Source organism: Oncorhynchus mykiss, chromosome 10, assembly GCF_013265735.2.
Source record: "Oncorhynchus mykiss isolate Arlee chromosome 10, USDA_OmykA_1.1, whole genome shotgun sequence".
Lineage (NCBI taxonomy): Eukaryota > Metazoa > Chordata > Actinopteri > Salmoniformes > Salmonidae > Oncorhynchus > Oncorhynchus mykiss.
In genome coordinates, this window is record NC_048574.1 from 73,565,052 (window position 1) to 73,580,956 (window position 15,905).

The 15,905-nt window shown below is 42.3% G+C and overlaps 2 protein-coding genes across 2 annotated transcripts; both read right to left on the reverse strand.

Annotated features, from left to right (window-relative positions):
• Positions 1-1,792: 1,792 nt before the first annotated feature.
• LOC118966650 (C-type lectin domain family 4 member E-like) lies at positions 1,793-4,403 on the reverse strand. Its single transcript, XM_036989385.1, has 5 exons — positions 4,262-4,403; positions 2,946-3,116; positions 2,683-2,825; positions 2,446-2,546; positions 1,793-2,060 (listed from the first exon to the last, which is right to left on the reverse strand). Exons 1-5 carry the CDS (start codon positions 4,401-4,403, stop codon positions 1,925-1,927), a joined length of 693 nt encoding a protein of 230 aa, XP_036845280.1. The 3' UTR covers positions 1,793-1,924.
• A 6,508-nt stretch (positions 4,404-10,911) lies between these two features.
• LOC110534806 (C-type lectin domain family 4 member E-like) lies at positions 10,912-14,374 on the reverse strand. The gene is made up of 6 exons (XM_036933945.1): positions 14,138-14,374; positions 13,854-13,955; positions 12,583-12,795; positions 12,320-12,462; positions 12,023-12,123; positions 10,912-11,234 (listed from the first exon to the last, which is right to left on the reverse strand). The coding sequence occupies exons 1-6, from the start codon at positions 14,277-14,279 to the stop codon at positions 11,105-11,107; spliced, it is 831 nt and encodes a 276-aa protein (XP_036789840.1). The 5' UTR covers positions 14,280-14,374; the 3' UTR covers positions 10,912-11,104.
• Positions 14,375-15,905: the final 1,531 nt, after the last annotated feature.

Consider the following 15,905-nt stretch of genomic DNA (forward strand, 5'->3'; position numbering starts at 1 on the left):
CTAGAGAGAGGCAGGATTAGGACCTCAATTATTGGTTCGAATTACAGTATGTACTTTTAGTTTCTACCTTTTTTTTCTCATTACTGTAATTCCGTAAATTACTACAGACTATTGAAGCAAACTGCTAATTTACATTTACCTTAAAGAATTGTTATGTTCTAAAAATTTTAATAAATCATGTGAAAGAATGTCACTCTTTTCTTTGAAGAAAATATTACTTTGTATGAAGTCACTGAAATTGTTCAAACTGTAAAGATGAAAAGTTTGTATTTTCTGTATTGGTGTTTGATGCTAGTGTTTTTACTCTCAGTGTGTTCTGAGTGACAGTGTGTGTTATCTCAGTGAGGGTAATAAAATGCAAATTAATTACTTAAAAATCATAAAACTGTGATTTTCTGGATTTTTGTTTTAGATTCCGTCTCTCACAATTGAAGTGTACCTATGATAAAAATTACAGACCTCTACATGCTTTGTAAGTGGGAAAACCTGCAAACTCGGCAGTGTATCAAATACTTGTTCTCCCCACTGTACATGCTAAATGCTTTGCAGAAATTTTTTTGTGTAATAAGGGGATCAAATTAACATCCTACACCTGTATACAGCACTTTCACCAACACACCCACCACACCATCCCTCTACTTTGGCCCGATCATATGCTACATCATGTGGAGCACCCTCTGCCTCTGGATGCACACAAAATATAAACAATTCCACTTCTCGAAAATGTGACATATGTAACAGTTCCCAGCTTGACACAACATATGGGTCGGACAAAGAGCAGGGATCCACGTTTTCCCAAAATCTCACTCCTACCCGTCCAAAATCATCTCTGGTATGATCAGGGCCAAGGCTGGAAGTCTCTACTATAGCTGCCGCTGCAGGCACTTCATCCTGGCTAGGCTTCATTTCAGAGCAAACATTACTGGAGACCGACTCCATCTGGAGTTTCTAAACAGAGCAGGTAGAATGATGGTATTCAAGATCCTCAAGAGAACAAATAGATTTGTTTTTAAATTGACTTGGCTTGTATGCAGCAGACAAAGGTTTGTACTTAGCGCCATTACCTCGGATTAGCATCATCGCCCTTCCACAATGTTTTGTGGAACATAACTCGCCTATTGGTAGACAGGAAGCTTCAATCAGGAAATAAGTAGGAATTGTATTAATTTGCTCATACAAACATGTAAACAAGTGTGTGTGTGTGTGTGGTTTGGTATTATAACAGCAAAATTATACATTTTCCTTGTTAAATGTATTCTGTTGAGTCTACTGTACTAACTCCATGTTGGGTCTGATAACGTGTGAAACATAACTACTGAGACACAGGAAGTCACAATCAGGAAATAAGTTGGACTTTTATTAATATGATAATACAAACAAATAAAACATGCTTGAGTGTCTGGGTTTGAGAGAGAGAGAGAGAGAGACAGAGAGACAGAGAGAGAGAGACAGAGAGAGAGAGAGAGAGAGACAGAGAGACAGAGAGAGAGAGAGAGAGAGAGCGAGAGAGAGAGAGAGAGAGACAGAGAGACAGAGAGAGAGAGAGAGAGAGAGAGCGAGAGAGAGAGAGAGACAGAGAGAGACAGAGAGACAGAGAGACAGAGACAGAGAGACAGAGGCAGAGAGACAGAGGCAGAGAGACAGAGACAGAGAGAGAGAGAGAGAGAGAGAGAGAGAGAGAGAGAGAGAGAGAGAGAGAGAGAGAGAGAGAGAGAGAGAGACAGAGAGAGACAGAGAGACAGAGAGAGACAGAGAGACAGAGAGACAGAGACAGAGAGACAGAGGCAGAGAGACAGAGACAGAGAGACAGAGACAGAGAGACAGAGACAGAGAGACAGAGACAGAGAATGAAGGAGGAAGTTCTGTGCACTGTAGGCTGCTGTATGTGTTTGTATGTATGTATGTATATGTTGTCATGGTGATGTTAAACACCTTTCTCACAAATCCAGTGACGATTCTCCAAACATGACAAGTAATTCCATGCCTTCAGAGGACTCTGATCTGTGCGTATCTCAACACAGTCCTTCACACCATTATCAGGCTGTGGATCATACCAGAACCTACAGGGTTAAAAACAGTCAGATATCATGGTTAATACCAGTATCTACAGGGTTAACAACAGCCAGATATCATGGTTAATACCAGTACCTACAGGGTTTATAACAGTCAGATATCATGGTTAATACCAGTACCTACAGGGTTAAAAACAGTCAGATATCATGGTTAATAACAGTACCTACAGAGTTAAAAACAGTCAGATATCATGGTTAATACCAGTACCTACAGGGTTACAAACAGTCAGACATCACTGTTAGAACATCACAATCCTAAATAATATACAGGCATGTTTCATCTTAAAGTGAACTTTGTTGCCCTCAATGACAATAACCTGTATAGAAAAAGGTTGAATGGAGACTTATTGACAGATTAGTTATCATCTCTCACCCTGTGGTCAGTGGGGTGCCGTCCACCCATTTCCAGGTCCCCTCATTATCAGAGTCAGTCAGACCAATCCAGACTCTCTTCTTGAGTTTGAAGGGAAATGGCTGTTGTTGAGAAAGATAACTATATATTCATATGTTTGTTAATATCTAACCGTCTCTCTCTCTCTCTCTCTCTCTCTCTCTCTCTCTCTCTCTCTCTCTCTCTCTCTCTCTTTCTCTCTCTCTCTCTCTCTCTCACCTTTTCCTTATCACTCTTTATGATCACCAGGTCTGCTCCTCTCTCCAGACAGTCCTCTCTGCTCTCCTTCCAGGTCTTAGTCTCAGTAGACAGGAAGTACCAACTTGATTCTAACTTCTGCCATCCTTCAGGACAGGTTTTTTCTACAAGACGATTAACATTAATTTCCTTCAATTTATCACCCTGTACACTTAATGAAAAAACACAGACTCTTGATCAGGTCTGTGTTGTTAATGATCATTTATTATTGTAGGTTTACTCACTGAGATCGGAAAGCCCGCCGCTAAGAACATCTCTCTCAGTCTGTAGCTGGTCTCTCTCTTTAGTCATGTTGCTATAACTGGTCTGTAGCTGGTCTCTCTCTTTAGTTATGGTGTTATAACTGGTCTGTAGCTGGTCTATCGCTGCAGATGAATTCTTTGAGACGTTGCTGTCTGCAACAACAAAAAATAAAAAGTTGCTCACTAAAATGGATCACATCAGAACTACTAAATCTGAATTATAAGAACTATTTAAACAGTGAACAAAAATATAAATGTAACATGTAAAGTGTTGGTCTCATGTTTCATGAGATGAATTAAAAGATCCCAGAAATGTTTCATTCCCACAAAAAGCTTATTTCTCTCAAATGTGTTTACATCCCTGTTATTCAGCATTTACCCTTTGCTAAAATAATCTATCCACCTAACAGGTGTGGCATATCAAGAAGTTGATTAAACAGTATGATCATTACACAGGTGCACCTTCTGCAGGAGACAATAAAAGGCCACTTTAAAAATGTGTAGTTTTGCCACAAATGTCTCAAGTTTTGAGGGATCTGCATCTGGCATGCTAACTGCAGGAATGTCCACCAGAGACGTTGCCAGATAAACGAATGTTCATTTCTCTACCATAAGCTGCCTCCTATGTTGTTTTAGAGAATTTGGCAGTACGTTCAACTGGCCTCACAACTGCAGACCACGTATAACCATGCAAGCCCCTGACCTCCACATCTGACTTCTTCACCTGTTGGATCATCTGAGGGTGGGGGTGTACTGAGGAGTATTTCTGTCTGTAATAAAGCACTTTTGTGGGGAAAAATCTAATTCTGATAGGCTGGGCTTGGTTCCTCAGTGGTTGGAATCTGGCGGCCAAGTGGGTGGACCTATGCCCTCCAAGGCCCACCCATGGCTGAACCTCTGCCAGTCATGTGACATCCATAGATTAGGGCCTAATTAATTTATTTCCATTGACTGATATGAACTGTAACTCAGTGAAATCTTAGACATGTTTGCATGTTGCGTTTATATTGTTGTTCAGTATAGATATACTGTAGACTTACATTGAACAGACAGGCCTATGATCCCAGCCAGTAGGAGAACACACAGCAGCCCCAGACACACTGCAGCAACTCCAGAGGGTCTCTTCCACCAATGAACATGTACTGAATCACAAATGATTAAAGATCTTTGGTAATGTGTTTTACTGTATCATCCAGGATTGGGACAAATAAATCTTTAGTACTACAGGATAATCTCACCTGTTACATGTATTGTGTGTGTGTGTGTGTGTGTGTGTGTGTGTGTCCATGCAATCTTACCTGAAGCAACAACTCCATCTCTTGTACTGGGTTTGAAGGCTCTTACGTTGGCATATAGTTGGCCATCAATGTCTGTGTTCTTCATTGCATCAGGCTCATCGTCTTTAAATCGTTCTGAGTTTTCATAGACTCCCTCTGACATCTTAACAAACTTGTGGTCAAATACAGTAACTTCTACTTCTAACCTCAACTCTAATGTACATCTGTACCTGTGTCTTCTCCCTGCACTGTCCTGTGTCTGTGTGATTTATGGAAGTGAAACTCTTTATCAGTCAACCACAGTGTGATATTAACACAATACTGGCCACCACGTGACTCCCACCAGTGACGACACTACAGTGGTAGGCTTGATTACCAACAACGACGAGACAGCCTACAGGGAGGAGGTGAGGGCCCTCGGAGTGTGGTGTCAGGAAAATAAACTCACACTCAACATCAACAAAATAAAGGAGATGATCGTGGACATCAGGAAACAGCAGAGGGAGCAGCCCCCCATCCACATTGACGGGACAGTAGTGGAGAAGGTGGAAAGTTTTAAGTTCCTCGGCGTACACATCACGGACAAACTGAAATGGTCCACCCACACAGACAGCGTGGTGAAAAGAAGGCGCAACTGCGCCTCTTCAATCTCAGGAGGCTGAAGAAATTTGTCTTTTCACCAAAAAAACTCACAAACTTTTACAGACGCACAATCGAGAGCGTCCTGTAGGGCTGTATCACCGCCTGGTATGGCAACTGCTCCGCCCACAACCGCAAGGCTCTCTAGAGGTTAGTGAGGTCTGCACAACGCATAACCGGAGGCAAACTACCTGCCCTCCAGGACACCTACACCACCCGATTTCACAGGAAGGCCAAAAAGATCATCAAGGACAACAACTACCCGAGTCACTGCCTGTTCACCCCGCTATCATCCAGAAGGCGAGGTCAGGACAGGTGCATCAAATCTGGGACCGAGAGACTGAAAAACAGCTTCTATCTCAAGGCCATCAGACTGTTAAACAGCCATCACTAACATTGAGTGGCTGTTGCCAACATACTGACTTAAATCTCTAGCCACTTTAATAATTAAAAACTTGATGAAATGTATGTGTCACTTTAAACAATGGCACTTTATATAATGTTTACATATCCTACATTACTCATCTCATATGTATTTACTGTACTCTATATCATCTACTGCAACTTGCCTATGCCGTTCGGCCATCGCTCATCCATGTATTTATATGTACATATTCTTATTCATTCCTTTACACTTGTGTGTAAAATGTCATTGTGAAATTGTTAGATTACTTGTTAGACATTTTTGCATGGTCGGAACTAGAAGCACAGGCATTTCGCTACACTCGCATTAACATCTGCTAACCATGTGTATGTGACCTATAAAATTTGATTTGAGACAGACAGACAGGAAGCTGTTATTAAAGGAAGTCAGTGGTATGGCCTAAAATGTGTTGGCACAGCAACGCATGCTGAAATCAACTGCAATTACAATACAATAGGTGTTCCAGCAATAACTTCCCTAAACTGACTGTGTCCCAAATAGAACCCTATTTCCTACATAGTGATGGACCCTGGTTAAAGGTAGTGCACTATACAGGGAATATGGTGACATTAGAGACGTGCCCTTAATGTCATTATTCACATTCTATGTAGGTCTTATGTACTGTATCTGTCCTGAAAACACAGACAACTTTTCATCCACGGATAACAAGTACCGCAGGACATTTATAAAGGAAAAGGCTTTATTTTAAACATCAAAAATCATAAAACATTTATAATCTGTTCAGTATCTGAATTGGTTAAAATAAGGTGAATGCTAGTGTCAAGGTAAGGGTCAGTTTTAGGTCTTGTCTATAATCTGCTTGTGATGCTGGTCAGAAACGTCCCGCATGTTTGGTATAATGCCTTCTTTATTAAGTGTTTGTCTCCCCCTACTGGCTGTTTTCTACAAGCTCAGTTTCTTCCTTCTATCACTGTTACCTTGACCCATAGAGATAGATAGAGGACTCATCTTAATATTTGACAATGTGGGTAGCGCCATTGAGGCTACAACCCATAGGAAAACCCACACAGTTAAAAACTTTGACTACTTTAAAAATGGTGGAAGCATGGAGGAAGCCCAGGTTTTTTTCTCGGTGGAGAGGAAGTAGGATTTGGAATCAGAGTATTAAGTATCTGCTCTGTTGAAGAGCAAAGGTGAACACATTGAGAAACTATAACAAACCTTTGCCTGAAGATGGCCTCTCTTCAGTCAGTCAGGTTGTTGTAACTGGTCTGTAACAGAGGAGGAACTTAGCTACTGTACACAGATAACATCTGAATTTGGACCTTGTTGTGAAAGTCTGATATAGTGTAATGATTAGACAAGAATACACTCACAGACTAGTCTCAGGGAGATGTTGAGATTGAATTGTAGAACACACAGAATCCCAAAGCTCACAGCAACCATCCTATAGAGTCTTCTCCCTGAATCCCCAGGTCCTGAGGAGATACACGCTGATGTGAGAACACACACATACCCACACACACACACACACAGACACACATATATACACACACACACACACACACACACACACACACACACACACACACACGTACACATGCACACACATGCACGCACACACACACACACATAAGAGGGTGGGGGTGTGACATAATCAGCCACAATAGGACTGTTTCTCACAGCTGTTTTATAATATAAAGTCTACCAATCAATTCTTAAAGATGAAAACTTATAAATGCCTCATGGAATTAGTTAAACAGTCGTACTCCATCAGAACCCAAAATATATGTTTTTTTATTCCATTGATTGTCATCAATGATATTGTAAACAAACTGTATGTATATCCTTAAAACATGGTTAAACTATAAAGCTGATGTGATGGATGATCAGTCGTGTGTTTGTGTCTGTTTGTGTCTCTGGAGACGGACTGCAGGAGACAAACGTGGTTTTATAGAGGCCCGCCCGAAAGAGAAAATGTACAGTGAACGGCTGTAAGGGTGCTTCGAGGGGTAGTGGGTTACATGGTCTGTTACACATTACAGTATTCGGTCCTGTGTGGCTCAGCATCTGCAGGGCTGTGGGTTCGACTCCTGCAGGGATGAAATGCACTTAAAAGTCTATGCATTCACTGTCAGGTAAGACGCGTTGGATAAAAGTGTCTCCTCTGAAAAGGAAATGGTGAAACACTAAACATGAGGGTTGTACACGTCCTCAAATATGCAGATTCTGGCGTGGGGCTGACAGGGTTATTAAAGGTCTATGCATTCTCTGTCCTGGATGCCGCTTGCCCTCCTTGGCTTCCAGTACATATGGGGCTTTCTGCTGAAGCCTCCCATTCAGTACGTTTTGTAGCAGCATGTCGCAATGGATGTCAACGAATCCGTAAGAATCCGTAATCATTAGTCCAAAACGTTTTGCAACGGAAATAGTTTACTCCAAACAGAAAAAGTTTTGCAAAGAAAACAAGATTTTCTATTGGACTAATTTATTTAGGTCCCTCCCTATTTGGTTCCGTTTCGTACTGTTTGGCTCTGTTTGGTTCCTAGTGAACACACCCTGTTGTCTCCTCCTGTAGTTTATTGGCTGTAGAGTCTGGGGCCAGAGTCTGGGACTTGGTGATGACGAGAGCTCCCTGGATGAAACAACACTGACGCTGGACACCGGCTGTGCTGGCATTGGTCGCCTCCAGCAGACGGTCAGGAAAGGACTGTTTTCCTTGGATACGGTTGCCACAGCAGCATCAGCAGGAAATACTGGGGAGAGGGGAGGGGTCGCAGGCATGTTGCTTGTGATGGAGGCAGATGGCTGATGGTATACATGTTGGATATGACGGAGGCAGTTGGCTGATGGTATACATGTTGGATGGGACGGAGGCAGATGGCTGATGGTATACATGTTGCTTGTGACGGAGGCAGATGGCTGATGGTATACATGTTGGATATGACGGAGGCAGTTGGCTGATGGTATACATGTTGGATGGGACGGAGGCAGATGGCTGATGGTATACATGTTGGATGGGACGGAGGCAGATGGCTGATGGTATACATGTTGCTTGTGACGGAGGCAGATGGCTGATGGTATACATGTTGGATATGACGGAGGCAGTTGGCTGATGGTATACATGTTGGATGGGACGGAGGCAGATGGCTGATGGTATACAGGTTGCTTGTGACGGAGGCAGATGGCTGATGGTATACATGTTGGAGGGGACGGAGGCAGATGGCTAATGGTATACATGTTGGAGGGGACGGAGGCAGATGACTGATGGTATACATGTTGGATGGGACGGAGGCAGATGGCTAATGGTATACATGTTGGATGGGACGGAGGCAGTTGGCTGATAGTATACATGTTGGATGGGACGGAGGCAGATGGCTGATGGTATACATGTTGTAGGGGACGGAGGCAGATGGCTGATGGTATACGTGTTGGATGGGACGGAGGCAGATGGCTGATGGTATACATGTTGGATGGGTCGGAGGCAGATGGCTGATGGTATACATGTTGGATGGGACGGAGGCAGTTGGCTGATAGTATACATGTTGGATGGGACGGAGGCAGATGGCTGATAGTATACATGTTGGATGGGACGGAGGCAGATGGCTGATGGTATACATGTTGGATGGGACGGAGGCAGATGGCTGATGGTATACATGTTGGATGGGACGGTGATGCACTCATCTTCGCTTGTCAGAAGTTTTTGAGGGAATTCCAAACATACCTCTACAGCAGTAGGATGCATGAAGGGGAGAGTGTATGTATGTGTGTATGTATGTGTGTATGTATGTGTGTGTGTGTGTGTGTGTGTGTGTGTGTGTGTGTGTGTGTGTGTTTGTGTGAGTGTGACTGTACAATATTGTGTGTGTGTACGCAGCAGTGGAGGCTGGAAGGCTGCTGAGGGGAGGACGGCTGATAATAATGGCTGGAATGGAGTCAATGGAATCGTATCAAACACATCAACGATGTGGTTTCCATATGGTTGATATGGATACCATTCCAACCATTATTATGAGCCGCCCTCCCCTCAGCAGCCTCCACTGGACCACAGTCTACATGTGCCCCCACTTCTGTCAATAATAAAACAGGTGCCTCCACTCACCTCACTTTAGACACAGAGCTAGATTGTATAGAATGGTATGAATGGTTCCACTCTTGAATTGTGCCTGTTCAGCTTTCCAACGATAGAACAGAAATCTAAATACTTTGGGCTGTGAGACTACGTGAGGAATTCTAGTCCTTCACTGAAGCATGTTCAACAGGTATAAGTGTCTGATTGTTCCCTGGTTCATGGCAAGAGGGGGAAAGTGAGGGTCTTCCAGCATGACAACGACCCAAAACACACAGCCAGGGCAACTAAGGAGTGGCTCGATAAGAAGCATCTCAAGGTCCCGGAGTGGCCTAGCCAGTCGCCAGACCTGAACCCAATAGAAAATCTTTGGAGGGAGCTGAAATTCTGTATTGCCCAGCGACAGCCCCGAAACCTGAAGGATCTGGAGAAGGTCTGTATGGAGGAGTGGGCCAACATCCCTGCTGTAGTGTGTGGAAACCTGGTCAAGAACTACAGGAAACGTATGATCTCTGTAATTGCAAATATAGGTTTCTGTACCAAATATTAAGGTTTGCTTTTTTGATGTATCAAATACTTATGTCATGCAATAAAATGCAAATGAATTACTTAAAAATCATACAATGTGATTTTCTGGATTTTTGTTTTAGATTCGTCTCTCACAGTTGAAGTGTACCTATGATAAAAATTACAGACCTCTACATGCTTTGCAAGTAGGAAAACCTGCAAAATCGGCAGTGTATCAAATACTTGTTCTCCCCACTGTACATGCTAAATGCTTTGCAGAAATTTTTTTGTGTAATAAGGGGATCAAATTAACATCCTACACCTGTATACAGCACTTTCACCAACACACCCACCACACCATCCCTCTACTTTGGCCCGATCATATGCTACATCATGTGGAGCACCCTCTGCCTCTGGATGCACACAAAATATAAACAATTCCACTTCTCGAAAATGTGACATATGTAACAGTTCCCAGCTTGACACAACACATGGGTCGGACAAAGAGCAGGGATCCACGTTTTCCCAAAATCTCACTCCTACCCATCCAAAATCATCTCTGGTATGATCAGGGCCAAGGCTGGAAGTGTCTACTATAGCTGCCGCTGCAGGCACTTCTTCCTGGCTAGGCTTCATTTCAGAGCAAACATTACTGGAGACCGACTCCACCTTGAGTTTCTAAACAGAGCAGGTAGAATGATGGGGTCCAAGATCCTCAAGAGAACAAATACATTTGTTTTTAAATTGACTTGGCTTGTATGCAGCAGACAAAGGTTTGTACTTAGTGCCATTACCTCGGATTAGCATCATCGCCCTTCCACAATGTTTTGTGGAACATAAATAGCCTATTGGTAGACAGGAAGCTTCAATCAGGAAATAAGTTGGAATTGTATTAATTTGCTCATAAAAACATGTAAACGAGTGTGTGTGTGTGTGGATTGGTATTATAACAGCAAAATTATACATTTTCATTGTTAAATTTATTCTGTTGAGTCTACTGTACTAACTTCATGTTGTGTCTGATAATGTGTGAAACATAACTACTGACACACAGGAAGTCACAATCAGGAAATAAGTTGGACTTTTATTAATATGCTAATACAAACAAATAAAACATGCGTGTGCGTCTGGGTTTGAGAGAGAGAGAGAGAGAGAGAGAGAGAGAGAGAGAGAGAGAGAGAGAGAGAGAGAGAGAGAGAGTGAAGGAGGAAGTTCTGTGCACTGTAGGCTGCTGTATGTGTTACAGTATATTGTCATGGTGATGTTAAACACCTTTCCCACAAATCCAGTGACGATTCTCAGAACATGACAAGTAATTCCATGCCTTCAGAGGATCTGTGTGTATCTCAACACAGTCCTCCTCACCATTATCAGGCTGTGGATCATACCAGAACCTACAGGGTTAAAAACAGTCAGATGTCATGGTTAATACCGGTATCTACAGGGTTAACAACAGTCAGATATCATGGTTAATACCAGTACCTACAGGGTTAATAACAGTCAGATAACATGGTTAATACCAGTACCTACAGGGTTAAAAACAGTCAGTTATCATGGTTAATACCAGTACCTACAGGGTGAACAACAGTCAGATATCATGGTTAATACCAGTACCTACAGAGTTAAAAACAGTCAGATATCATGGTTAATACCAGTACCTACAGGGTTAAAAACAGTCAGATATCATGGTTAATAACAGTACCTACAGAGTTAAAAACAGTCAGATATCATGGTTAATACCAGTACCTACAGGTTTACAAACAGTCAGATATCATGGTTAATACCGGTACCCACAGGGTTACAAACATTCAGATATCATGGTTAATACCAGTACCTACAGGGTTAAAAACAGTCAGATATCATGGTTAATACCAGTACCTACAGGGTTAACAACAGTCAGATATCATGGTAAATACCAGTACCTACAGGGTTAAAAACAGTCAGATATCATGGTTAATACCAGTACCTACAGGGTTAAAAACAGTCAGATATCATGGCTAATACCAGTAGCTACAGGGTTAAAAACAGTCAGACATCACTGTTAGAACATCACAATCCAAAATAATATACAGACATGTTTCATCTTAAAGTTAACTTTGTTGATTGCTGCTATCAATGACAATAACCTGCATAGAAAAAGGTTGAATGGAGACTTATTGACAGATTAGTTATCATCTCTCACCCTGTGGTCAGTGGGGTGCCGTCCACCCATTTCCAGGTCCCCTCATTATCAGAGTCAGTCAGACCAATCCAGACTCTCTTCTTGAGTTTGAAGGGAAATGGCTGTTGTTGAGAAAGATAACTATATATTCATGTGTTTGTTAATATATAACCCTCTCTCTATATCTATTTCTCTCTCTCTCTCTCTCTCTCTCTCTCTCTCTCACTCACTCACTCACTCACTCACTCACTCACTCACTCACTCACTCACTCACTCACACACTCACTCACTCACTCACTCACTCACTCACTCACTCACCTTTTCCTTATCACTCTTTATGATCACCAGGTCTGCTCCTCTCTCCAGACAGTCCTGTCTGCTCTTCTCCCAGGTTTTAGTCTCAGTAGACAGGAAGTACCAACTTGATTCTAACTTCTGCCATCCTTCAGGACAGGTTTTTTCTACAAGACGATTAACATTAATTTCCTTCAATTTATCACCCTGTACACTTAATGAAAGAACACAGACTCTTGATCAGGTCTGTGTTGTTAATGATAATTTATTATTCTAGGTTTACTCACTGAGATTGGAAAGCCTGCCGCTAAGAACATCTCTCTCAGTCTGTAGCAGGTCTCTCTCTTTAGTCATGTTGTTATAACTGGTCTGTAGCTGGTCTCTCTCTTTAGTCAGGTTGTTATAACTGGTCTGTAGCTGGTCTCTCTCTTTAGTTATGGTGTTATAACTGGTCTGTAGCTGGTCTATTGCTGCAGATGAATTCTTTGAGACGTTGCTGTCTGCAACAACAAAAAAGAAAAAGTTGCTCACTAAAATAGATCACATTAGAACTACTAAATCTGAATTATAAGAACTATTTAAACAGTGAACAAAAAATAAATGTAACATGTAAAGTGTTGGTCTCATGTTTCATGAGATGAATTAAAAGATCCCAGAAATGTTTCATTCCCACAAAAAGCTTATTTCTCTCTAATGTGTTTACATCCCTGTTATTCAGCATTTACCCTTTGCTAAAATAATCTATCCACCTAACAGGTGTGGCATATCAAGAAGTTGATTAAACAGTATGATCATTACACAGGTGCACCTTCTGCAGGAGACAATAAAAGGCCACTTTAAAATGTGTAGTTTTGCCACAAATGTCTCAAGTTTTGAGAGATCTGCATCTGGCATGCTAACTGCAGGAATGGCCACCAGAGACGTTGCCAGATAAATTAATGTTCATTTCTCTACCATAAGCCGCCTCCAATGTTGTTTTAGAGAATTTGTTCAACTGGCATCACAACTGCAGACCACGTATTTTTTAAAATGTATTTTACCTTTATTTAACCAGGCAAGTCAGTTAAGAACACATTCATATTTTCAATGACGGCCTGGGGTTAACTGCCTGTTCAGGGGCAGAACGACAGATTTGTACCTTGTCAGCTCGGGGGTTTGAACTCACAACCTCTAACCACTAGGCTACCCTGCCGCCCCGATATAACCACGCAAGCCCATGACCTCCACATCTGGCTTCTTCACCTGTTGGATCGTCTGAGGGTGGGGGTGTGCTGAGGAGTATTTCTGTCTGTAATAAAGCCGTTTTGTGGGGAAAAATCTAATTCTGATTGGCTGGGCTTGGTTCCCCAGTGGTTGGAATCTGGCTGCCAAGTGGGTGGACCTATGCCCTCCAAGGCCCACCCACGGCTGAACCTTTGCCAGTCATGTGACATCCATAGATTAGGGCCTAATTAATTTATTTCCATTGACTGATATGAACTGTAACTCAGTGAAATCTTAGACATGTTTGCATGTTGCATTTATATTGTTGTTTAGTATAGATATACTGTAGACTTACATTGAACAGACAGGCCTATGATCCCAGCCAGTAGGAGAACACACAGCAGCCCCAGACACACTGCAGCAACTCCAGAGGGTCTCTTCCACCACTGAACATGTACTGAATCACAAATGATTAAACATCTTTGGTAATATGTTTTACTGTATCATCCAGGATTGAGACAAATAAAGCTAGAGTTCTACAGGGTAATCTCACCTGTTATATGTGGTGTGTGTGTGTGTGTGTGTGTGTGTGTGTGTGTGTGTGTGTGTGTGTGTGTGTGTGTGTCCATGCAATCTTACCTGAAGCAACAACTCCATCTCTTGTACTGGGTTTGAAGGCATTTACGTTGGCATATAATTGGCCATCAATGTCTGTGTTCTTCATTGCATCAGGCTCATCGTCTTTAAATCGTTCTGAGTTTTCATAGACTCCCTCTGACATCTTAACAAATTTGTGGTCAAATACAGTAACTTCTACTTCTAAGCTCAACTCTAATGTACATCTGTACCTGTGTCTTCTCCCTGCACTGTCCTGTGTCTGTGTGATTTATGGAAGTGGAACTCTTTATCAGTCAACCACAGTGTGATATTAACACAATACTGGCCACCACGTGACTCCCACCAGTGACGACACTACAGAGGTAGGCTTGATTACCAACAACAACGAGACAGCCTACGGGGAGGAGGTGAGGGCCCTCGGAGTGTGGTGTCAGGAAAATAAACTCACACTCAACATCAACAAAATAAAGGAGATGATCGTGGACATCAGGAAACAGCAGAGGGAACACCCCCCTATCCACATCGACGGGACAGTAGTGGAGAAGGTGGAACGTTTTAAGTTCCTCGGCGTACACATCAGGGACAAACTGAAATGGTCCACCCACACAGACACGTGGTGAAAAGAAGGCTCAACTGCGCCTCTTCAATCTCAGGAGGCTGAAGAAATTTGGCACTCACAAACTTTTACAGACGCACAATCGAGAGCGTCCTGTCGGGCTGTATCGCCCTGCTCCGCCCATAACCGTAAGGCGCTCCAGAGGGTAGTGAGGTCTGCACAAAACATAACCGGGGGCAAACTACCTGCCCTCCAGGACACCTACACCACCCGATGTCACAGGAAGGCCAAAAAGATCATCAAGGACAACAACTACCCGAGTCACTGCCTGCTCACCCTGCTATCATCCAGATGGCGAGGTCAGGACAGGTGCATCAAATCTGGGACCGAGAGACTGAAAAACAGCTTCTATCTCAAGGCCATCAGACTGTTAAACAGCCATCACTAACATTAAGTGGCTGCTGCCAACATACTGACTCAAATCTCTGACCACTTTAATAATTAAAAACTTGATGAAATGTATGTCACTTTAAACAATGCCACTTTATATAATGTTTACATATCCTACATTACTCATCTCATATGTATATACTGTACTCTATAACATCTACTGCAACTTGCCTATGCCGTTCGGCCATCGCTCATCCATGTATTTATATGTACATATTCTTATTCATTCCTTTACACTTGTGTGTAAAATGTACTTGTGAAATTGTTAGATTACTTGTTAGATATTATTGCATGGTCGGAACTAGAAGCACAGGCATTTCGCTACACTCACATTAACATCTGCTAACCATGTGTATGTGACCAATAACATTTCATTTGAGACAGACAGACAGGAAGCTGTTATTAAAGGAAGTCAGTGGTATGGCCTAAAATGTGTTGGCACAGCAACGCATGCTGAAATCAACTGAAATTACAATACAATAGGTGTTCCAGCAATAACTTCCCTAAACTTACTGTGTCCCAAATAGAACCCTATTTCCTATATGGTGAAGGAACCTGGTCAAAGGTAGTGCACTATACAGGGAATATGGTGACATTTGAGACGTGCCCTTAATGTCATTATTCACATTCTATGTAGGTCTTATGTACTTTATCTGTCCTAAAAACACAGGCCACTTTTCATCCATGGATATAAGGTTATCACAAGTACCACAGACAGGACAACTATAAAGAAAAATGCTTCATTTAAAACATCTATAATACGTTTATAATCGGTTTAGTTTC

Excerpts from the sequence above, each read along its gene's own strand:
- LOC118966650 (XM_036989385.1), bottom strand. The coding sequence starts at position 4,403 with ATGTCAGAGGGAGTCTATGAAAACTCAGAACGATTTAAAGACGATGAG. Across the intron at positions 2,547-2,682 it reads TAAAGAGTGATAAGGAAAAG|CCATTTCCCTTCAAACTCAA; the intron begins GTGAGAGAGAGA and ends TCTCAACAACAG. Across the intron at positions 2,061-2,445 it reads GGCACCCCACTGACCACAGG|GTTCTGGTATGATCCACAGC; the intron begins GTGAGAGATGAT and ends TTAACCCTGTAG.
- LOC110534806 (XM_036933945.1), bottom strand. The coding sequence starts at position 14,279 with ATGTCAGAGGGAGTCTATGAAAACTCAGAACGATTTAAAGACGATGAG. Across the intron at positions 13,956-14,137 it reads AGATGGAGTTGTTGCTTCAG|TACATGTTCAGTGGTGGAAG; the intron begins GTAAGATTGCAT and ends TTTGTGATTCAG. Across the intron at positions 11,235-12,022 it reads GGCACCCCACTGACCACAGG|GTTCTGGTATGATCCACAGC; the intron begins GTGAGAGATGAT and ends TTAACCCTGTAG.